Source organism: Notothenia coriiceps, unplaced genomic scaffold (assembly GCF_000735185.1).
Source record: "Notothenia coriiceps isolate Sejong01 unplaced genomic scaffold, NC01 NC01_scaffold00017853, whole genome shotgun sequence".
NCBI classification, from domain to species: domain Eukaryota; kingdom Metazoa; phylum Chordata; class Actinopteri; order Perciformes; family Nototheniidae; genus Notothenia; species Notothenia coriiceps.
Window position 1 is genome coordinate 50,961 of NW_011350554.1, and position 24,379 is coordinate 75,339.

The following is a 24,379-nucleotide window of genomic DNA, read 5'->3' on the forward strand; positions in this document are numbered from 1 at the left end:
CTAAAGCAGGTAAATAAAGTCAAAGGAACCAGCACTTAAGATTTCTGATTCGTCTAACAACAAGTACTTAGAATATCCAATACCACACACCAGCAGCAATGATCCAGTCTGACACTGAGAACAACAACTGACAAAAGGTGTTGCTGATCTCTGCCGATGAAGTGCTTTGCCTCTTCTTACCTTGAGAAAACAGACGAGGAGGAGGAGGGTGTGTGAAGTGCTGCTCTGATGCTCGGCTGCTCATGTTCACAAGGTGTGTTCCTGCGAATAAAGTGAGACAAGGAGATTAAGAGGATGGGAGGTGGGGTCATGCTTGCAGCTGCGCCAGCCCGCTGGAATACAGAGCACGAGGATTAGTCCTCCTGCTCGTCTAGACTGTTGGAGCTGAATAGAGGTGAAAACGACAATGTGCAGGACTTCAAAGAACACCACTTATAAACATAGTAACATCTGAATGTCACAGCACTGTTGAGCCAACGTTCTTCTTTTGAACTTTAACCTGAACATTTGAAATCGGCACAAAGGTAATATTGTTGGCTATTCCTCATGACAAATCACCGTGAAATGATACGCTCCGGTTTCTCTTAGCACTGCTGTCTTCTGTGAGCGCCTGCTAGTGCTCAGTCATTACCGAAGGCCCATTTCCTTGCTGGGATATCAGAGGCCTGGGCACACCGCTTAGTGGCTGCGAGAGGTGAGCGAGGCATGTCCTGTGGGCCCAAACCACATCATGAGCAGGCAGGGATTCTGACTGCTGGAGCATGAAGCAGAAGCAGCCTCACTTTATGAATCCTGCTCATCGCGGGGCTGCACATAGGATGCAGCGCCTGTGGGGACAAAATAATTGCATTTCTTACTTGTTGTGTTCAGCTATACGTAGTGGTGGGCATACACCTGAAGTGTAGTCTATTATCATCAGCCAGCAGAATTATTACGTGGCTATATCTTGCCTTTGTATACAAGTTCTGGTTGATTAAAACCTACATTTGAAGCTCTGTATTTGCTTGAAATGACAGGTTGTTCCCTCTCTTCTGTAAAAAAAAAAGTGTGCGCAAACCTCCTGAACACAACACTAAGTAATCCTAGAGTTCCATTATGCTCCAGACATCCATCAATCTTTCAGTCATTTGAAGCTCTGAAAGCCTGCATGTCCACCTTTGCACTGCCTGGAAGCAAAACACACAACGAATATCGCAGACAGAGCCACAAAAAACGCTCGCCCATTTTGAGTGAATAAATTACAAGTGATTGTGCTTTGTAATGAAGGCAGCGGAGCATATTGTGCAAATGCTCTGCTTTTTAATGATTTAATTAGAGAACCTCACTCAAACTGGAGCAGAACATTCGAACATGGAGATGAGCGAGGGGCGCTGCCAGAAAACAGCACCGCGACTCAAGAGCCTGTGTTAATTGCTGCAGCAGTCGACAGATGTGCCTCACGTTTCCGCCCGTTTCCTGCTTTATCAAAATTAGTTAGCCCCCGAAAATGCCAAATGTTGTCTTCCTAAGCTAAATGATTTACGACTGCTAAGATGCATCATGTCGTTATAATTTCCGACATTCTTTATTCGGTTTAGAGAGCATGCTGTCTGCGGCTTCAGGCAGTTGAAAGTGTGTTAAATCATTAACTACAGCTACTGATTTGTCCCAAATTACACATTTAAAAAAGGTACAACTTCAAACAACCTCTTTCAGAGGTTTCAGATCTATTTTGTTAAGCCTCAGCTCACCTAGTATTTTAACACCAACTGACTCCCCAATCCCCACAAAGTTTCATTTTTTAAGGCCGACTTTATCAAACTAAACTATAAAGAGTCAGTCCGTCTTGTGGACCTGAAGGGACAGCCCGATGTGCTGTGGTGCCCCAGCCTGAAAACAGTCTCCCTCCGCTGACAGCCGCACATCCATTAATCACCAAACTCATTAAGACGATCTGCACCGAGTGCCCACAGCTCATAAACTCTGGAATAGACCATAGTGGCTTTTACTTCCTGAAGCATCTGCTTATTTACTTCTCAGTACAGTCAAGCCATTGCAGATGACGAAGGCTGTTTATCTGCATTATATTTATTCATAGCACACGGCATTGTCTTTCTTCAGGTATGCGAGAACAATAAAAGCAAAATCCTAATCAATAACATTGGTGACCGAGGAATTGCACTGAAATCGTAAAGGGTAATACGAGACAGAAACGTATTCTTAACATTGATTCACTTCTCTCGAGAAGAATACACTATTGTAATGAATAAAAAATGAGCAATACATCCTAATTCTGTTTCAGAGGCTGGAGAGAATTGCTGGAGGTAAACTGCAGAGTGTAGCGTAAATACTGAACATTTCCATTATTTAAAATATAAATATTTACAAGGCTTTGTTTATGCAGGGCGGAGAAAGCTCACACAAAAAGACAGCTCACACAATAGTACACTCAAGGTCCCATCCAGGGACAATGTGCATGCTTTCCAAATTAGACAATATTTCATGGTCACATTGAGGCTATGAAAATATTTTCATGCTCACATGGAGAGCCTTATGTTCTCCCAAGGCTCCATTTAAAGGAACACTACAGGTGCAATCTCCCACTCGTAAGTTAGGTAAAAAGATCACTTTGGTAGAGGCGCTCTTGATAAGTGAGTGTGAAAATAGACTGTAAAAAGTGTTAAAAGGTTTTAACACCTAGGGTAAGGGAGGCGTGTGGTGCAGTGGGTTGTGCGTTGGTGTTCGGATCAGGGGGTCACAGGTTCAAACCCCACTGCAGTCAGCATGTAGTTGTGTCCCTGGGCAAGACACTTCACCCCAAATTGCTCCAGTGGGGATTGTCCACAGTATTGAGTATGTAAGTTGCTTTGGATAGAAGTGTCTAACAAGTGACATGTAATGTAATGTAATGTGGTAGAAAAAGGTTTTATTCTCTAAAAACCTGTGTGTGAAGTTGCCTGAAGCCTCTAAAATTAGCAATGCCATTCTCTACTTGTCAGGGAGTAATTCTGTATACATGTTTGCCTTTTGCCCTCTGACGCAGATGCCCAACCTTGGGCAGCCGCTATCTCCCTTAAAGGCTGCCCAAGCATTTTGTTGTTGTTACCAGTTTATGACCGGGCAATTCTCGGTCAGAAATAGTTGACACATCCTTCTCGGGTTGTAGATGACTCCGAGCCATAAACGAGTTTCACCAGCTGTCTAGTCTATTGAAGAATGTTGATTATTACACTCTGAACTAGTTAAAACCTCAATGACCCGTAGGTTACATGTACAACTTAAGTTGCCATGGTGATGGGAGCCTGGTTATCTGTAAAATAGGGGAGCAAACTTGAAAGAAACAAGATTGGCGTAGGTTGAGACCGTCCATCCCTAGAAACAAAAATGTCAGACATTTTTTATGTTAGGAAAGATACCCTTGAGATCTATCAAATGCTTTTATCATGGCAACAATAGGACAAAGTATCAACAGTTAAATTCGTATAATATCTGGAAACAAGTATGTTTGTGTTATAACCATTTGTTTGGACATGTGTACATTCAACTTTTCAGTTAGAGGCATGCAGGGAATGGGATGCAACATAATTTATTCCGATTGATACTCTCCAAAAATGTGTTGGCACTTCATATTCTTGGCAGCACATTTTTGAGCAATAGCATTACATTCCAAATTGTCAGTTTCGTCCAGTTGAATTAGCAGGACAAGTAGTCTATTCAGCCTTGTTTGTGAAATGGTGCTTCTCAAATATGTCTTCAGCCGTCTGAGTGATGAGATGCTCCCCTCGGCTGAGGCTGATGAGCTTGGCAAGGCCAACAGTATTTTCAGCAGAGTCCTGACCTCACTGAAAAGCCTCCAAGCTTCCCCTAGATTTTGTATTTTAGCAATTGCCAACTTCACCACCTCAGTAGTGCCTGTGTTTGGGTTGATATTGATCGGGTTAGGAAAGATGCTCAGTTCAACTTTATTTTTCTTTAGAGCTGCCTTCACATGATAAGAGATTGAGGTAGCGACAGCTAGTTAGTTTAGTTTTATGGTTACCTTCCCTGGTTGCCGGTGCCCTTCATGCAGCTTTCATATTATTGGTTTCCCTTTGAAAGATCAACGACAATCAAGGTCAGAATTGAAATATTTCCAACTTCAAGCACTGCGCTCTTCTACAATTTAAAGCGGTGCTTGAGCCTAGTTGGGAGTAAACAATAAACCATAGGAAAACAACGACAAAGCCAGCGGAGAGAATTGCCTTTCTGAATAACTGAGAATACATTTATGCAAATGTTCACGCCAAATAAGATTTCCGAGGATTGGAATTTCTTTGCCAGACCAGCTAATTTACTTCCAGCAGGCCCTTTGTCATGTTCTGAGATGTCCTGCAGAGCCTCATGCAAAGCTTGGTCATTCTCAAGTACACTTCTGATAGAGGAATTCTGGCGGGTGCACCTTGTGGGGCTTAGTGTGCGAGGTGTTCATAACTCCACATGTTTTGGACTAAAGAACCTGGCAGGCTTATTTAAACTACCTGTGAAAAAGTTCACTTTATCCTGGAAAAGGTAAAATGTGTCCAGTACAAGATGTACCTCATGTGTGACATCCTGTAATACCAAATTAAGGACATTGTATCCGAAGTGCACAAAAATCTTTTGGCTAATCTTTCAGGATGATTTTCCAACAATCAGCCATTTACATTTCTTTCCATTTGAACTGGCCTCTCTCCTCGTCTGACTCACTGCAGCTCCACCGATCTCTCCCCTGACTCTTAAGATTCATTTTCCTTAAAGGACGATTGTTAATCAGAATCGTAACTTAATAGTAAGTTACTGTCAATAATGATACTTGGTGTAGACTTGGTGCTTTTCTCCTGGTTGCATTTCCTTTTGTTTGTCGCAGCTTAATGTTAGCTGAAATGAAAACACATTAGTTGCTAGTAATGGGCACTTTGGCTATTTTCAGGCGGCAGGCTTTCAGTTCCCTGATGTTGCCAAACGAGCATTACTAGCAGACCTTGAATTAATAATGAAATATTCACTCAAATATTGACAAGCCAATTATCCCTTAATTCAGGCTAATATTTAGATTCTTTCTATAAAGTGATCCACTTTGCATTTTGTTTCTTAATTGGTTCCCATGTCATGTGATATTTGACGTGAGGATAATGTCTGTTGTTCCCCCCTCAGATCCCTCCCTGCCATAGGAATAAAGTTCTTATAACTTTGGCCGGATTACTTTCTCAACTGTTGTTCTGGGTCAATGTTTCTAAAAACTACTTCAGGGGAGCTCCACCTGAGAAATAACCCATGCTCGCCGGATGTGCTGAGCTCAGGGTTGCACTGGTTTTAGACGGTTGTGGTGAAGGGTTAGATGGAAAACATGCTGAACAAGGGGTTCATGCTCTAATAGAGGTTTAGAGCAGGTTCAGGGCGAGGGAGAGAGCGTGGCAGCAAATTATCCTCATATTAGACATAATTGGACAAAACACAGAGGTTATGTAGACTAGAGGAGGTAAAGTAAAGGTGCGAACACTATTAACGTCAGCTAAACAAAAGTAATTATTACGTTTTAAAAAAGGTGTGAAAAGGTGCTTTTAAAGGTCCAAGCCAGCGTAAGTTTTTTTTATTTTATATCACCTCTTTTTGTGAGTTTCTTGAAATCGTAAAAGGATCATTTATACAGGCTGCTTAAAGAAAAATAGCATGACAATGATATTTATTTTTCCTAAAAGTGGTGTAATAACGTTAAAGCTGTATTCGCCCTAAATCAATAATGGGGATGCATGTGCTGCACTTGGTCCATTGCTCAGTTGCTTTACTGCAGTGAGACCAAAAAGCCAGCTTAGGTAAAGCCCAAAGTTAGTTTGCTCAGCGCTTATCCTGCCTTATGGGACATAACCCAGAAACAGAGGTGACAAAAACTCAGAGAGCAAAGAGGTGAAGATAATCCTCTAACAAGCTCAGCGAGCGAGAAAGGACAAAAATGTTTCATCAAAGTTGACCATGAGATGTTAGACAGGAGATGGAAAAATAGCTGCTTTTCTGCATGGGATATTTTGAAAACAACCAATCGAAACAGTAGCGACAGCCACAAAGAAACCCTATTCGAGCTCATCTTGGCCCAATCATGAGCTCAAGTAAAAAGAATAGTTTGTCATTTATTAAGGGATGTTTATTGAATGTCTTTCAGACAGTTAGATGAGAAGATCAATATCACTTACGCCTGTCTGTTTAATAAAAGGATAGAATCAGATAGCTCAGCTTAAAGCATAAAGACTGGAGACAGGAGGAAATAGCTAGGACAGCTCTTTTCGAAGGTAACAAAATCTGACTACAAACACCTTTAAAACTCAGACTGAACACTATATCTAATTAGCTTGACGTCTACAAAAAACAAAGTGTGGTTAGATTGCAGTTGTGATTTTGTTACTTGGCCAGAATGTATCTCAGGTGGATGCAGTTACTTCCTGGAGTCTCCACACCTGTCCAACTATTTCGATATTTGACACAAAAAGAGCCCATGTGGGTTCTTTGTATGAATCCATGGCAGCCCACCTTGAGCTGATTAGCAGCCCACATGGGTAAAACATATATGGGACCCATATGTGTGAGTATGCTGGGCACATGCCAGATTCTTAGCACTTGGAAAATTAATTGTTGTGCCAGGGTTTCTGATTAACAACACTACAAAAATCCCAATGATTTACATCAGGTTCATTCATAGTTATGGAAATATTACAGCTGCTTTAAATCACAATTTATACTCAATCTCACTTGACAGGTGACTGTAAAACCAAACCTGTAGTATAAACCATCATCGTAATATAAATGCAAGGCTCACAAAGTCAAAGTGTGTGTGAGTGCGGTGCTGATGTAGAATGGGTAAGGTGTGTGTGTGTGTGTGTGTGTGTGTGTGTGTGTGTGTGTGTGTGTGTGTGTGTGTGTGTGTGTGTGTGTGTGTGTGTGTGTGTGTGTGTGTGTGTGTGTGTCCAAACCTTAAAATCCAGTCATCCCTTGTGCAATTTTCACGGAGGCTAGGTTTCATCAGGTTTTGTATTTCAGACCTATTGATTATCTGCAGTGAGGGGCACTGTGACAAAACCCCAGCAGGAGTCCTCCATCTGCAATAAGCCAAGCAGAAACACACACACACATTTATTCTGCTGTGTTATTGCTCCCCTGGTTATGAGAGAGAGGTATGCTGACACTAACAAAACATTAAAGCTCATACTGGTATTGGTTCTTTAATGGGATTATCCAATTTGCTGTGAATCAATCAAATCGTTCACCTCACAGCTCTAGCTTAACACAGATGTATTATTTAAAGATATCTTTCCTATATTATTCTTTATGTTTGGATCTAAAGGTTACCATTGGTTAGCTGATCGATCCCCTTCTTTTGAGGCCAAGCAGTATAGTAGGCTAGTCCTCTCTTCCTAATCGATTCTTTGATCTTTGAGTCTCCTGTAGACACAGTGAGACATGCAGGTAAAAATATGAAGGGGAACAGCACGACTATTGGGCAAACAGATTTGTAAGAGCCAAATTAAGTTGAATGTATTATGCTCTTAATTATTCATTTCGAGCTGGCAGGACCTTAGTTAAGTTAAGTCAAGTTTATTTTGGCTGTGTCATACGGCAGGCCTACTCAATGTGCTTCAGAATACCAGAAAATAGGCAAAAATCATACATGACAAATCAAAAACTTAACATGATAACATAAATGATGCATAAGATAGTCTATATAAAACATTTAATTTATTAAACAATTTAATATACATTATTACAGAAAAGGGAAAGAATTAAGAAGGTATGATGTTGTTAGTGCTATCCTTAAAAAGGGAATAGTATAATAGTTTAACCTTTTAGACAACACACAAACCGATGGTAGAATGTGTCTGACTGTATTTACTCGAGTAATTTAACTTTACTTAATTATTCCCAGGTCCTATCTACTCCTCTACATCTCAGAGGGTGATATTGTACTTTGTATAGCATGCTATGCTTAGCTTTAGTTAATTGACATCAAAGATCCTATCTAAAAAAATGCTATCTCTATCTAAGATTGAGATTAGTAATACGATTTACAATCAACAGATTCTGTCTCAATAATAAGGCTAAAGATAAGCCTTTATTGATCCCTTTGTTCACAAACTAGCCAACAGTAGACTAATCTAGTAAAAAATAAATCCTGCAACATTGTGATGATGACAAATGCACCAATGTCATTCAGAATGGACAATTCTGCACAATGACCACATTAAATCTATGTTGATGCTAATGCGTTTCAACTTTAACTTAAGTGCATCATGAATGAAGGACTTTTACCTGTAACAGAATAATTAGAAAAGGTGGTATAAGGGCTACTACTTTTACTAAGTAAGAAAAATCCCTGAATCTTCAACTACTGCTAAAAGCTAACTGAAAGCTTGCAAAGGGAACTATGTTTTAGTCTGTTTTTGAAAAGAGGACACTGTTGTAGTCAGTTTGTGGAAGATTTCATGAGTTGCAGTTCACTGAGCATTTTAACAAAGTAGAGATAAGCCATTTATAGATTTGGTTTTGATGGGAGACAGTGAAGAGAAGTTCAAATAGGACCCATGTGTCCAAACATTTTGTTTTTGCTAAGTACTCTGTCTGCGATACTCTGGATACGCTGGAGTTTATTTATTTATTCCCCCCACAATCCAAGCTCTGTCTTTCGTAAACGGTGAAAAGGTCATAAATCAAGAAAATGTCTTACCTTCATTTAGGTCAGCAGCAGAGAAGCAGAAATTCCATTCAAAGTTTGTGCATTCATGGACGGAACGTGACTGCCACCTTGTGGCGGGAAAAGGAAAAGTTACCGATTGACGTCACTGTCGCAAAAACAAACAAACATCGCTTTACGTTAGTTTGTGATTTTAAAATTCGACATGGCATCTTCATTGATTTGCAGCGAAACTCAAAGCAGGTAAATTACAACTGTAAATGAATCGTGTTTATTGCTTTAAAGATAACCAATGGACTTATATGTAAGGCTGTCTCTCATTAACCTAAATCAATACCACGCTAAATCAACCATCGTAGATCATGCCACATGTACTGCTGTATGTCACCCTCCTGTTGGCTAGTGTTGTTGTCATTTCAGGGTGAGTACAGTTTTAAACAGAGATGTGAAGCAGTATGGAAAGAAATACATGTTTGACTGCAACGAAGAGACGTGCTGGAACTCAGACCAGGTACATCTGCATATTTGTCCCAGTAGCATGAACAATACTTATTGCATATACTTTACTCTATATATATATATACTTTATATTCTTATATTATAGCTGTCAATTCCGAAGAGTTGTAAAAACTTTAAGAAAAAAATAATGTTTTCTTTAGTTTTTTTTACTTTACCTCCTTTTTCTGCATTGCATTCATTGTAGGAGACTACTGTAGTAGTAGTAGTAGTAGTAGTAGTAGTAGTAGTAGTAGTAGTAGTAGTATAAAAAGTGGTCCTTGCTAAGTCCTGAATATCCCCCTGGCCTCTCATAATTTGTGTGGGGCAAACTGGTTTAGGCTATACAAAAACGAACAAAGTCACATCTGTTTGGTGGGTTTTCCAGTCTAAGCAATAACACTAGGTATTCAAAACTACTAACAATTCATATCAAAAACCAAATAATAATAAACAAATATTCTTTAAGACTTCTCACAGAAAGTGATTGTTCTACTGTACATGTCTGAGAGAGTCATTCGCATCTTCTCTTTGACAGGGTGACTGTCAGTGGGTGTCTCTGGAGTTCCCTCAATCTGTCAAAGTGTCAGAGTTAAAGGTCCAGTTCCAGGGAGGCTTCTCAGCCAAGACATGCAGACTACACGGTAAAACTCAGAGATAAAATATTCTAACTTTAAGCCTGGTCACACATTGTTTACTTATCCATACTTGCTTAAGTGTTCTCACGTGTTTCATTTTACAGACAAGATCTAAGGCAGGGGTCTGCAACCTTTTTGACCGAAAGAGCCATTTTCCCCCCTTTTCCACAAAAATGTTTTGTCTGGAGCCGCAAAACATATTTGATAGCTTGATTGCTTATAAAGTTGTATATATTGTTACATCATAGACAAAAACTACAGTTTCTTTGCATTTATTATTTATTACATTATAGAAAACGGTTTACCTCTAATAATAAACAAATAACTCTTATAAGGAGAATAAAAAAAATACACAGGCCTACTTTAAAATAAATCAACACAGCACTTGGGGAGTCCTCTGCACATTTGAAGAAAATTAATATAATTAAAATGGGCCCACTTTGTAGTAAATAAAAACTTATAGCTGCACCCTAAAAAGAGTTAACTGATTGAATTATGACTGAAGATCGTCAGCTGTCTTTCTCTTCCGTGTTTTTCCTCCAATACGTAAAGGCTGCAGCACCTTTGACAACTTCTCTCCACATATCAAATATACCGGTAATCCAGCATCGTTTGCTGTGAAAGCATATAACTCTAACCACGCAGAATGAAACCGTCTGTGTTCCTCCGATACTTTTATTTTCTTTGATTTATCCATAGTTCGCTCATCGAGCCGAGGGTCAGGTTATTCGCCTGCAAGAAAAGGCGCTGGTGCAGGACCTTAGCAGGATATGACACATATTTTTAATTGACCTAATTAAAACCGTTTTGTTTTTTATTTATGTGTCAAAATAAGAGATACGAAACATTTTCAACCGTGCAACAAAATATAAATAGTCCTACAAATATTTTTTATTTGATTTCCTTCTTATTTTTTGTCTAAGCTCAAGGGAGCCAGAGCAGAGGGCTTAAAGAGCCGCGGGTTGCCGACCCCTGATCTAAGGTGTAACAAGATAAGGTACATTATTTTCCACTTTTTCTTACAACAGGTTGCCCGAAAGATGGAGCCTTTACCCAGATCTGCGATTTGTATCCAGAGGACGACAACTCTCTCCAGATATCCTTCAGTATTACTGTGCAGCATTAGACAGTAGCCCTGTAGTTTCTTGAAATATTCCATGCTAAATGTTTTAGATATAGTTAACCTACATTTTCTACAAAACATCATTCATTGCATTAATTATAATAATGACAAATGAGGATGTTTCCCACAAATATAACATGTATCAGAAAGATATTTCAGCTCAATTGGAATTTAATTCATTCAAACATTCATTCAGCCATTCAGTTACAGCAGCTTATCTGTCACTCTTACAGTGTTTCCTTTTACTGTTCTACATGGTTCATAATAAGTATCAGACAATATTTTCCTGGCTATGCCTTTCACTATGCTTGTCTTTTTCTTAACTCCACACCCACATCTTTCCCATACAGGAGGCCCCTGCTGTGGACAAAGTAAAAATAATGTTTGAGAATAGTGCCGACTTTTTTGGGAGGATTATTGTTTATTCCTTAGACATCCTGGGGGGGAAAACCTCATGACCATTTTTTGAAGGCCTCTCGTGAGAGAGGAGGGGGCTCCTGAGTAAAGTGCAGCATGGTGTGGAGGCACTTGGGAAACATGTCATCTGTTCTGCCACCTCATGAACTGATGTGAAAGTGGCCTTTTTTGGTATGGACTATTTCTGGGACCTGTCAAGCCATCTCGCTCTTCATTACTCAAACACATAAGGCTTGGCACTGACTCTGAATCTGAGCTTTAATTGCAGATTTAATGGGTATTTTGTTCTCCTAATATATTGTAATGGTGGTTTTTTTTCTACTTATATTGTGCCTTTGAATTGAAGCCTCAGACCAGTGGAACACAGTATAAAAATATGTTTTTATTAAAACTTGTTCATTGCTGTGCTTCAGCCAAACAAAAATAAAATCTACTGCAAAACATAGCATTTAGTCCTTGTTTGTACATAGTAGATGAACATTGTAATGCATACAAGTGGAATAAACAATAGGTATAAAATAGCAAATGTAGTTTACATGATGGTAATGTCTCTGAAGAGCTGTTTGTAGATCTGATATAAACAGCGTCCGACCGTTTTTTTATTCTTGTCATGTAGGTGGTGTGTACAGCTTCAGAATATGGTCCTCCAACACTTTCTGAACTAGAAAACAAAATAAAACATTTTTTACGTTAACCTTTAAAAAACGTAAACCTTTAAAAAATAAAATATTTGTTAGATTTAAAAATACAATACATACTCTTTGTGTGTCCAAGGGCAACAGCTAAGGCCATTGGACTGTACCCAGAGTCAGACTCGATGGTCATGTCTGCGCCTTTGGCTTAAAAAGAGAGTAAGGGCAATTATTACGCATTCAAACAGACATTTCCACAATCATGGCTCTACATAATAAACATGCAATGTACCTAGGAGTGACTCTACACATTTGATGTGGTTCCCTCGCACAGCATAAAGTAGAGGAGTTCCCCCATTCTGTTAAAAAAAAACAAGAATTCATTAAAAAGATAAACTATCCCATTCTAGTTATATTTTCCTTTAAATATGTTGTGTCCATCATGTGTGTTGCTTGCCATAAGACATACATCTTGTGGACTTGTGATGAAATGCCAGACATAAAGAAAGGGATGATGTACCCAGTCAAATGTGTCAATGTCTACTCCATGTCTGAGAAGAGACTCCACAATGTCCACGTAACCCCCGGAGCTGGCCAGGGTCAGGGTGCTCTCTCGCTCCCTCGCAATGATTTTGGGGTCTGCACCCTAGAACAAAAATTCCCCAAAACACAAGGTAAAATTATGCATTTGGTCTTAATAATATGTGCACGTCTTTATGGACAGCAGTCGCTTACTTCTAACCTTTTCCAATAGGAAATCCACCACAGCTTTCTCTCCAAACGCTGCTGCCCACATAAGAGGCGTGAAGCCCCGTTCATCCTGTTGACTTAGCAGTGAACTGTCTGCAAAATAAAAACCAGTCACTGCCGATCAGTGGGAATCTTTGTACAACTTACTGGCAGGCAAAAATAAACATGATTTATAACTGCTTAGTGACAGCCAGATTCCTCACCTTTACTCAGGTGTGCAGCCACCTGTGAAACCTCGCCTTGAGCTGCCAACTGATGTATAGACAGAGCTGAGGGGAATAAAATATGAATAACTTAATCTGCTTAAGACAATACAAATACCATGATTCCAACAAATTGTATAAGCACTTTGCCCAACAAGCATCCTACTTACAGTCCAATGTTGCAGGGCGGACTGTAACCTCATTCCCACGCTGCTTGTTAGTCAGAGTGGTGGGATGTATGGACTCTTCATCCACATCCATGATTTCTGGAGAAACTGGCCCAAGCAGATCAACTACAGTCATGTCTGTGTCACTGCTATTCATTATTTTTAAGACTACAAACGTCAGGGGACAGATGCTATACAGAAATGTATCAAGAAAGTCACCACAGATAGGAAACCTAAACTAAAAGATACAAATACACACACATACCATTGGACCTCTCATCTGTTGACTCGGGAGGAGAGACATTAGCGTTTGATGACCGAATATGTTGGCCATCTGCAACCTCTTCATCACCTTTGCCCTCCATGATCACTGCAATAAAAACAAATCATGAACTACCCAAACATTTTTGCACTGCTCTCAAGAAAAGAAAAACTAGCAAAAATCACTTTGTAAAGCAAATGTCCCCGTCCACTCACCACATCGAGGCTCAGTCTAATGCGCGCTAACTTCCTTTTGTGAAAACTGAAAGTGAATAATCTCCAGTCGCACGATGGGTCTTTCTGACCATTGAAGTGTACCGAGATATATATGTTTTCGCTCAGTTGATTAACTAGTTAAACAATCGTAGTTTACAATGAATTAAGGTTTGAATCTTATCGTGTTCCGTATCCCTGCCGTTTGTGCTATTTGAAGGAAGAACTGACTTTTGATGATCGATGTTTCTGTCCGGAAGATTGTCGTGAGACACATGACAACAAAAATACGGAAGAAGCGAGAATCAGCTGACATACATCTGCATTTTGTTGTGTCTAACTACGTGCATTATGGAGGACCAGGAGATGCAACTGAAAGTGAGACGAGGTAAATATTAATTAAATAAACCTACATCATTGTTACCTTGTAAACGCTGTAACTAAGCCAGCAGTTGTTAGCTCAAATTAGCTGTTAAGCTAATGCTATGCAAGTGTTGTACATCGCCTATTTGTCCATGTCCCGTGCTGTTGAATGTTTTCCTCTTTTTCTAACCTATGTCCCGAATTCTCTGCTTTTGTCTATATATTTTTTTGACTCTGCAGTTAGTGATAAATTCACGGAGAGCATGTACGTGCTAGCTAACGAGCCGTCAGTGGCTCTGTACAGACTGCAGGAGCACGTCAGAAGGTCCCTGCCCGAGCTGGTGCAACACAAGGTAAACAACCTGCTTTGTTATACTGTTGGAGAAAGCAAAATACATGTTTAACAGCTACCACATTAAAGTTAAAGTCAACACAAATATATTTTAAAAAGAATTCTTGTGTTCAAGTATATTTAGGAAGAAGAAATATTGTTATATCAAGAAACAAAAAATGTAAATGTTATTATTATTATTATTATTATTTCATATGGACTTATGAAACACAGCAAACAGCACAGTCCCCTAATGTGTTCCGTCTGTTCTCTTATGACATTATCTGTATGTCTGCTATTTAATTAAAGACCATTGTTATTTAAATCAGACATTTAACACTGTGGTAACATTGAATTCTGCCTGTTGGTTGGGAGTAGTTTTTGTATGTTACACAAATATTGCCTAAGTCAAACCAAAAATCTCCCCAAAAATTGTAGAACAACTTATCCACACCTTCACTTCCTCCCACCTGTAATACTATAATTCATTGCCTACCTTCCTAAACAATGCATCAGTTGGATGTAGGGAACTCGGCTCTCCAGTCCTGGATTTGTGCCATCAGGGATTTTGTCCATTTGGACAGTACCAACTAGTCTTATATATTTTTCCTGTATTTTGATGGTGGTATTTTGTTATCATGTTTCACACAGACTGACATGCAGAGCTGGGAGGAGCAGAGTCAAGGAGCTATTTACAGTGTAGAGTATGCATGCAGGTGAGGAGAAGCATAGACCTACATATTCGCAGACTTCTTGTCTTGACTGTTAACACTTTTATTGATCTCTATGTTTTTGCAGTGCTGTAAAGAGCATGACGAACAGCAGCTTGTATTTCAAAAACATTGACGGCCTCCTTCGTCAGGCCATCAACATGAAGGAACAGATTAGCAACTCTCAAGGACGCAGGTAGGAGGCAGCAGTGAACATGACGACTGAGATACATTGATGTCTGAAGTGTAGGGGTACAAACCAAGGCTTACTTCTTCAATCATTTGGACAAGGAACAGTTAAACATGTTCATCTTTCCAAACTAAAAATAGGCATTGACATAGTTATTGTCAGATAATAATTATTTTAGAACTTTTTTGGCTGTAGCATCCACACCTTTTTAAAAGTGTCAAAGATACTCTTGTCAGTCACTGTACTTTCATATTTCCCTATATCTTTAACACAATTGACAAGTGACTCTTGAGTTTTATCCCCTTTTGATTCAGTCTTTGCTCCACAACACACCTTTTTTTTGTTCATGCAAATTCTTTTTTACCTTTGTTTTGTATAATCCTATAATAATGACAGTTAGTATTTTTGGAACATCAGCTAATACAACTTTGGTTCAGTTCTTGCCATTTAATTTCCCAATAACTGCAAAATAATCATCAGGTCTGTTCTGAACTATTTTGTAGTTAATGGGAACATCATTTTTTCATTTTTGTTTTCTGTTTTATTTGTTTTTTTGTTTCCCATTGACACCTGCATGCAGCTTACATGATGTCCCTCCACATGCCCCGCCCACTACCTCATGATCTCTGGACTGAGGTGTCCAAGGTCAGTATTTTCCCCAGACTTGATGTAATCACATTCAGGATGATATTACATATTTTCTTTTTCTTTTTTTTATTTTTTAGAAATGTTTAAAATGTGCATTTAAATAACATTTAAAGTCAACAAGTTTTTTTTGTGCACAATATTTTAATCTCATTTTGGGTGTCAAGCACTCACTTTTTCTCTAAATTCATTTAATTTATAGTTGATATGAAACAATTTTGAACAAAGCATTACGAAACATCTCTGCACAAATATTTGGCAAAGGCCACCATATACAGTGGAATAAAGTATTCACATTATTACAATGAAAGATATACATTTGCCAGATTGATATTTGGGCAACAATGATGAGATTTAAATCAAGCTCATTCACATAAAGCACTACACATTGTACAAAATGTGTGCTCAAAAAGTTTTTGTGAAGTTAAAAATACTTAAAAATCGGAACAGGAGAAATCAGTTGATAAAAATGAACATGTTATGTGTTTTTACCACCTGAGTCCGATATGTTCAGGATCAGCATTCTGAGTGACAAATGGTACAAACTGACAGATCTAACCCCTAGATTCCACCGGGTCCGTCTGCGTCGCGTTACGGCTGCGCCGCGGCGTCCGCAAGGATCGCGGCCACTCTAGTCAATGGGTGCTATTCCACCAGACGCGCCGTGTTACGGCTCAGAAGCGTCCCAGAAGCGTCTCGCCGCTGGGCTCCGCTCAAAATAGGATGCAAGTCTATTTTTCGACGCGAGGCGTTTGCAGAGGCGGCGGGCAGGAAGTGGACCGGTGACAGCATCCGGCCCATCCCCCAAATAAACTAATTTGCAGACCCTATCCCTCCGTAGTCTTTCAAGTAGGAGGAGAAATGCCAGCGTTCTCCTCCGGTTTACAGGCACTGTGTAAATTATATATATAGAATAATTATGATGATGAATGCATTTTTTTACCACTAAAATACAGCAAAACATCTTTGATTCATGTCGTTTATAACTGGGATATTACAATTATTACTAACTTTGTCTGTACAAAGTAGCCTGTCCAGGAAATATGCCCAAATCAACAAAAACTGCGAGCCGGCAGGCAAGACGCTCCGCTTCTGAAATGCTTCTGAAACGCGACCGGTAGGGTATGACGCCGGAGGAGGCCGGACCAAAACCGCGGCGCAGCCGGACCCGGTGGAATCGAGGGGTTACTCACACTCTTGCTAGCAGTCCCCTTTTGATGCTTAAAGGTCATCAGTGTCTTTAACCACAAGCTCAGCTTCCTTTGTTTCAAACAAGAGTAGAGTCTTTTGCGGTGATCCCTGACTTGCGTGCAAGGACACTCCTCATCTCATTGTTGACCCCATTCCAGGGTTTAGCCTGGGCCTGAAGTAGACCTGACTCAGTAGACAGGGTCCTGTGCATTCGGGGACAATTGCTACTGCTGCTGTAGCCGTCTTTATCACTAGCGTGGCCCTGGGAGCCCCCAGCAGGGGAGTACTGATGCTCCTGCTGGTACTGTTGCTGCCTTGGGTTGCCACATTGAGGGTAGGCGATCTGATGCTGGAGGTGAGACTGACTGCGTTGCATCCTCGGTTTATCCACACCAATTTTAAGCTCGCAGGGTCGGGAGACGGGTGCAATGTTGCTTCTGTGGTCGTTCTGGTAGAGGGTGCCGAGGTGGTCGCTGTGATAGTGTTTGGCACTCTGAGAAGCTTTCACCAGAGAGTGGATCACAACGACCAGCAGGATTAGGATCCCCGATGAGAGAACGCAAGCACTCGCAATGCCTGTCTCCACTTGAAATATGAGGAGCATAAAGATGGACATAGCTGAAATGGAAGACAAATAGAGAATTTATTTAAAACAGATACATTTAATAACCACAAACAATGTTGATCTGTGAGTGAAATCATTTAAAACAAAATAACTTTTAAGCTGCATCTGGGTCTGCTGCTAGTCTTTTTAATTTGGCTTCATTTTCACATTACTTTCTCCACTTCACAGCAATTTGATGCTTAAGAAAATGTATTGAATGTTGTTGAAATGTCATATAAAGTTTAGCTATTCTTAGAGTTGTTCTATGTTTATCTCCAGGAAAAGGACTATGGACTCAGGCATGCTAAAGGAAGGGGGAGAGAAGCACAACTCTGGGATGTGACGTGACTTCCTGAGTTGGGTGTGTTGCATCTACAGTCTCTTGCTCCACTACCTTTTGATTGAGGCTGAAAGTGGGGTCAGAAGGCCGACACCTCCTCATCACAATGGAGTGGCTGCCTCCAGTGACCCCCCCCAGTACAAGTCGCTCAGTGGAACAGGGCACCACAGCGCTGCCAGATTCAGCATTAAAAACACTTGAGTCATGGACGCTGCTCAAAGAATGCATTGTTCTCGTGGACTCGGTGGACAAACCAGAGAAGAAAGCAGCCGTGCTGGTTCTGCCCCTGCTGTTGAAAACCCATAGCACAGCCAATGTTTTGGTCACTACTTTTTTAGTCTTTGTGAATTTGTTGCCAAAAAATAGGATATCCCATGCATGCAAATTTATAAAAGCTAAACTCACTTACACAAGGAAAATCTGCTACAAGGTAAACTTTATTTAAGGATTAAATATATAAACTGCCATGTTTTTAAAAGGAACCTTAAAATAAACAACTACAATAACATCTTGTTTTTCACTCTTTTTATTGTTACCTGCCAAGTAGACAGAAACCCCCAGGCAGAAGAGTCCGATAGCCACGTGTCGCACACCTCTGCTATCCAAAAGGAACCAGTCTGCTCTGTTTAAACAAAAAAGTTCAATGTTCATCATCAGCTCGTAAATGAAGACCATTTATAGCAACATTTTCCTTTTTAAACTCTTTTATTTTAACACAATTCAATGCATTTTGTGCAAAACCATCCAACTTCTCTCCTCTTTTTTTTATTTCTCCCCTAAAATATATGTATATAAAAGTCCTATAATATTTGATTATTGATTATCTAGGTTGGTTGCTATACAAGCTCATTATTATTCACATTTTTCTGGGGAATGTCCCCTCTGTCGTTAGGGAGGTCCTGGGTTATGTTGGGTTTATAAAGCGACGTGGGAAAGGGCCAGCCAGAAGCCGTGTGCTGGGTGCATAATGAGAGGAAGGCCATTGTTTAGACGGGACTCAGAGGGTTTGAGAGGTGGGGGTCGGCCAACAACATTGTAGCACAGGCCTCTGCACTCTGACACATAAGGAAGGCCCTTTTATACTTCTGAAACTGTGTTTCTTTTAATGAAACTTAATGTAGTCGACTAGAATCTGCTGGGTTTTACGGAGATTAATTAAAGAAAAGTGTGTGGGCAGAGAAAGAAACTCATACAAAAGAGATTAAATGTTTGTTTAAGCAGTGTTGTAAACACTACATAAAATAACAGCAAATAGTAGACGTATGATGAAATAAAAGCTTCTTTTATCATTTTAATCATTGTTACCTTTCTTAAAGCATTATGTTTTTGATTAATGCATCTATTGAATTATTGTTTCTTATTTAATGCTGGACTCTGTTTACCCTTGATTTGCTATACCTTATGTTTAAACGTTTTACTAAACGTAGCCTTTCATTTAAATATGTATGGTCAACCATATACACCATGAACAACAACCTTACAAAATGAGTACAGTTGAATGAATATCTCTTTAGCATAGTGTCAATTTAGAAATCTAAGTGTACCCATATGAGTTATTATGGGGTCTTTGTATTTGAGCAGATTACATAACACAGGGAGTTCATATTTTCATGGTCATTCATTGTACTTAAAGTTAAATGAATTGACATTTGTTAAACACCACTGTGGCCTCCATTAACAGTTACTGATACTATTGATGCTAAAATGAAGCTAGCCTGGTTGACCAATACACCACTATGTTTGCTATCATTACCCACTAAAGCTAATCATAATACCAACCCAACTGAGTTGAGCAATGGTGAGTTAGTTGCTTATAAATTCAACTTGTATTTGTGACAGAAATACAAGTTGTGTTATTTCTTCTAAAAACGTGCACAGATATTCTATAAATGTCACTTTTTTCGGTGTGTATTAATATTGCAGTTAGCTGAAAAGCGATCACAGGTGCTTTTCAGAACTGACCGGAACTATCTGTTTCTGAACCATTTGGATAATCACCACGACAACAAGTGAGTGAAGCTGCTGACAGGGCCTTCAGCAGGTTTTTTGTGGTAGAGGAGGTGTGTTATATGGCTAAAATACCTCTCAGTGTCCTGCTCTCCTCTGCAGACCTCTGTTGAAAAGTAGCTGTGGAGGAGACACACCACCACCGAGCTCAGATGGAGGGTGAGGGACAGGGCGGAGAGCACCGTGGACACCGGCAGCAGGACGGCCCAGATAGGAGCAGGGATCAACCAGGAGGCGGACGGGGTAGACTCCGTCACTGCCGCCTGTTGAGACTGAAGCTGGAAAATCAAAATGACCGATAAAACAGACATGATGGCCGATAAAATCCCCAGTAGAGAAAGAACTATGAGGGACCGCTGGCCGTACTGGAGCGTCATCTTTTATCCTCAAATGCAGGCGCTTTTTCCAGAGAATAAAGTTTCGGACTACTTTAAATACACTTCTCCGGCGTCCTAAACTCCCCAAAAGTGCGCTGGCATTTCAGTGCGAATAAAAAGTATTTCTCGGTCCTTTCGGGATGAATGGTTCCCTCTGCAGCATGGATTTTTGCAGTAGTTTGCTGTTGTGGTAGAGCGCCCCGCTGCTCAGTCTGAGCATGTGATGTGCTTTAAATCCCCAGATTAGAAACTTCGCAACAACAATGGACTTTTTCTCTTGGATCCTCGGAAACAATGTGTTGACGCGCTGCTGGGAAAGGGAGAGCTCACTGACCAAAGTAAAATCACCGTGACAGAACAAAGGGCATTTAAACAGTGCAGTCCCCCCTACACACTTTTACCAAATTAAAGTGCCTTTTTATAATGTGAGAAGTGGAGAAATGCATACTTAAAGCTTTAACTTTTAGGGCATACTACAAATGAAAAACAGACCTGAAAACTTAGACTACATGTTTATTATTATATATTTATTAAACAAGGGCCGTGCATAAAATACAATGATCTCAAAAAGACAAAAAGAAGAGATGCCAGATTATAGCCAAAAGTTAATTTCCATCAATCCCTGCAGCTACACACATAACAACAACATTAAAACATTTCCTAGTGCCTTTCACACTAACAATTAAAACAGATCATAATACAGATGTATAAAATATCAATAGTACATTTATTTCCTGGGCTAATAGACCAGCCTACTTCTTATGATGTGATGTCACCTCCAAGTGATTAAAATATGTATTAGCTCATTTCAACAGGGCCAATTAATTGCCTGCTCATACAAACACTCAAATAATTGACCTTAACTTCATAAAAAGCTAAATCAAATGTGACTCCAAGTCCCGATAGTCCTTACGTTTTTCCTCTGCAAGATGATACCGTGGCAGGTGTGCATTTCAGCTAACTCTTGAGGAATTTGAAGCAGCAGGGGCCACCTTAGCAGACCCTCATCATTGCAGAATACCCCTTTTATTCCCCCTGCAGCTCCTCGGACTCTCTGAATCTAATTATCTTCTCAACAGTTGCCACGGAAACAAGCACAATTTATCATGGGGATGCACTTTTTTCCCCTTGCATCCACTTATTTTACAAAAAAACAGCTGCCACCTTTGCTTTTATTTTCACTTTGCAACCTTGTGAAAGTTACTTGTCCAGCCTGAATTCATAGAATTGACATTTAAAATTAACTCCATTTTCATTTCACATACCACTGCTGGACCGCAAACACCTTAAAGTCTGTGACCTGTGTTACAGAGGCCTTATTGTTCTGTTAAAGTTTGGGGTTTGGTGGAGGAGCGAAGGGGGGGGGTAGTAAAGGTGTAGCCATTATTCTGTTGAGATGTAGATAAGACTGTAGCTATAAAGGTACACAATGTGAACAATTGCTCTCACACATGTACACTGACCATGGAGGCTATTTCTGAATTCGACAGCCTCACCACATGCTCTAAAAGGACCGTGGCTGATCTTGTCGAAAGCAGAAGTGAGAAGTTTCAGGAAAATGAAAAAAAAAATGGACTTGACACGAAAAGTTCTCAAAGGCACCTTTCCACATCTCTGCTTAAGGGCTTTTGTATGTATTATTAATTTTAAGTAACTGGTTGTTATTCCTTCCTTCAGCTTGATGGAGCTCTCACTTGTTTAGAGTAAATGTACGAAGATACATGCGTAAACAGCACACTGAGGAAAGGTATAATTTCCCCTAAACTGCAGGTAATTATTGCTGTATTTACAGATGTGGGTTGGCACTATTCCCTGTTGGATTGATGGGGCCCACGCAGGTGAATCCTGGAGGTAAAGGCTGCAGCAGTCTGCGGGGATGTTGCTAAGTATTGCATCATGATGCTCAGTTTAGGTAGCCTCTTGGGAAAGTGTGTGTGTTTGCGCGTACGTTATAGCTCTACATGTGTCTCTGTGTTTTTTCCCTGTGCGTGTGAGAGAGCTGTTATCCACACTTAAACAGATGATCTGTATTAGCACATTTGTTGCTATATTATTTTTAGGAGCACATTGTGTCGCATCCCACAAATAGTCAATAATGCAGCACATGCAGTGATGCAGTTATTAATATATCTATTAAGCTGACAGTGTGTCTGTTTTCCAATAATGTCTTGGCGTGTAACTGTCTCAGCTTTGGTGGGCTTTTTATTCCTCCTTTTTTGACTTTACACTGTGACCCCACTGCATTTCTTTATTCATACACAGGAAAAGCTAATAAACACATAATAAAAGCAAGGCGGACTATGCATCAGTTAGGGCACAAACCGCTCAAACAGAAATGTGGTAGCCTGTACAACAGTTGTGTTCATTCGTTAGGCCCTGTGTTAAGTATAAACACAATAGTCAAACCTGTACGATATAGTGCATTGTAATATTGCAGCCTTGCCTCTTATGCTCCCCCCCTTTGAAGCTCATGTTAAGTGTATGCTGAGACATCAGAGTTGTTGAATTAACTTTTGGTTGTATTGGGGCTGTAACTTGGGGTGGTGTTGTAATGAATTATAGTCTCATCCAGTAGTGTATGTTCAGAGGTGGCTAAATCACATAATTAGTTTCAGCTTACAGCTTTATTTGTGTTCAGTTTATTTACCCGATGAAACTGAGAGACTAAACACACGTCACCTACATAATCTGTAGGGATTTGGTGAATTGCCTGAGGACATTTTATTGGAGTGACTGTTTGACAATATATGTGAACGTTCCTCCCTCGTAGAAGGTCTATTATGCCAGAAGGCCACTCTGATATAGGCTACTTTGACGGACACATGTTTTTTCTGCATTTAAAAAATATATCATTATGATCCATTGATCTAGATTCTATGCATTACATTAATGCACACAGTAAACATTATTTTGTATTACAGCTGACTTTTATTCCATATGTTATTCCTCTATTTCATTCCATTGCAATTATATTTTACTGTTATATTTTACTATATATTTGTAATTATTTTTAATATTTGTCTAGTCCTCTAACTGTGTTAAATTCCTCGTACGTGTAAACCTACAATAAACCTGGTTATGATTCTGATTAATGTGCTCCAACTTAAATCTTCCCATTCAGAAAGTGTTTTGGAACAATCTGTTGCCAATCAACTGCTTTGATTCCCGAATTTAACTGGGACTTTCCGATTGTTAAATTAAGAGGTCATAAATCAGGGGAGAAAACGAGAAAAAAGGTTATGTTGCATAAAAATTACATTAATTGCCTGTCTTTTCACATCATTCACATGACAGCAAGCATGGCAAGGATCGTAGCCTCAACCTGGGTCCTTTCACTTTCATCTGCAGACACTAAACACTATGTCTCATTCTATAGGCCATTCTTTAATCACCAACACCTAAAAGACACAAAATGTCCTCTTGAATTTAGAAACCGTTGTTGAATTAGGAAATTAGGAAAAAGAGCTTCCCCCCAATCCTAAATCCTGTCAGCCAGTTGTATTTAAAATTGTACATTTACATTTGCATGTCTTTACAATTTTTTTTACTGTAGGCCTATGTGGTTTTGCAGACATTTTTACACCTTTCCTTTAAACAGTAGGCCTATATAACAAAGACATAGCAAATCACTTATCACACTACAACAGTACTTTCAACTGGGGCCCACTTTCAGAATCAGAATCAGAATATATTTATTGTCATCGTACAAACGTATAGTATGATGACAATAAAGATATTAATATAATTTATTTTTCATCTCTCAATGCAATAATAAAAATAGACACAAATAAATAAAAAAAGTGTTAAAAGCAAGGATGCATCAATGACAATAAAATACAATACAATTAAATGTGTACATATTCGCAAAACTGCACAAATGTGGATATAGCTGTGTGTTCATAAATTGATGCTAAAAGTGACCAAAGATGCTAACAAAATAGCCATAGATATTTTTTTATATTTGTGGTCACCTCTTCACCATCCAGTGATTACATTATTATTCTCTAAACCTTTTTTTGTTTAAAGAGGCTAATCGGGACACAATCTT

General features: G+C 39.6%; 4 protein-coding genes across 6 annotated transcripts; 2 read left to right on the forward strand and 2 right to left on the reverse strand.

Moving 5' to 3' along the window:
- The first annotated feature begins 8,821 nt into the window (after window positions 1-8,821).
- On the forward strand, window positions 8,822-11,792 carry nr2c2ap (nuclear receptor 2C2-associated protein). Its single transcript, XM_010777133.1, has 5 exons — window positions 8,822-8,917; window positions 9,095-9,185; window positions 9,708-9,813; window positions 10,836-10,903; window positions 11,266-11,792. The coding sequence occupies exons 1-5, from the start codon at window positions 8,880-8,882 to the stop codon at window positions 11,386-11,388; spliced, it is 426 nt and encodes a 141-aa protein (XP_010775435.1). The 5' UTR covers window positions 8,822-8,879; the 3' UTR covers window positions 11,389-11,792.
- Window positions 11,710-13,811, reverse strand: rfxank (regulatory factor X-associated ankyrin-containing protein). Of its 2 annotated transcripts, none has more exons than XM_010777132.1 (9): window positions 13,577-13,811; window positions 13,365-13,469; window positions 13,103-13,207; window positions 12,933-12,998; window positions 12,722-12,822; window positions 12,500-12,625; window positions 12,272-12,338; window positions 12,106-12,186; window positions 11,710-12,008 (listed from the first exon to the last, which is right to left on the reverse strand). In XM_010777132.1, the coding sequence occupies exons 2-9, from the start codon at window positions 13,462-13,464 to the stop codon at window positions 11,956-11,958; spliced, it is 699 nt and encodes a 232-aa protein (XP_010775434.1). In that variant the 5' UTR covers window positions 13,465-13,469; window positions 13,577-13,811; the 3' UTR covers window positions 11,710-11,955. The 2 variants fall into 2 exon arrangements, with proteins under 2 accessions (XP_010775434.1, XP_010775433.1); XM_010777131.1 differs by having other exon boundaries at window positions 12,449-12,625; window positions 13,577-13,670.
- On the forward strand, window positions 13,578-18,453 carry borcs8 (BLOC-1 related complex subunit 8). 2 transcript variants are annotated; one of them, XM_010777130.1, is made up of 6 exons: window positions 13,578-13,961; window positions 14,177-14,289; window positions 14,919-14,983; window positions 15,066-15,173; window positions 15,748-15,812; window positions 17,887-18,453. In XM_010777130.1, exons 1-5 carry the CDS (start codon window positions 13,925-13,927, stop codon window positions 15,788-15,790), a joined length of 366 nt encoding a protein of 121 aa, XP_010775432.1. In that variant the 5' UTR covers window positions 13,578-13,924; the 3' UTR covers window positions 15,791-15,812; window positions 17,887-18,453. The 2 variants fall into 2 exon arrangements, with proteins under 2 accessions (XP_010775432.1, XP_010775431.1); XM_010777129.1 differs by lacking the exon at window positions 15,748-15,812 and having other exon boundaries at window positions 13,877-13,961.
- tmem221 (transmembrane protein 221) lies at window positions 16,919-20,646 on the reverse strand. Its single transcript, XM_010777128.1, has 3 exons — window positions 20,030-20,646; window positions 18,484-18,569; window positions 16,919-17,621 (listed from the first exon to the last, which is right to left on the reverse strand). Exons 1-3 carry the CDS (start codon window positions 20,329-20,331, stop codon window positions 17,080-17,082), a joined length of 930 nt encoding a protein of 309 aa, XP_010775430.1. The 5' UTR covers window positions 20,332-20,646; the 3' UTR covers window positions 16,919-17,079.
- Window positions 20,647-24,379: the final 3,733 nt, after the last annotated feature.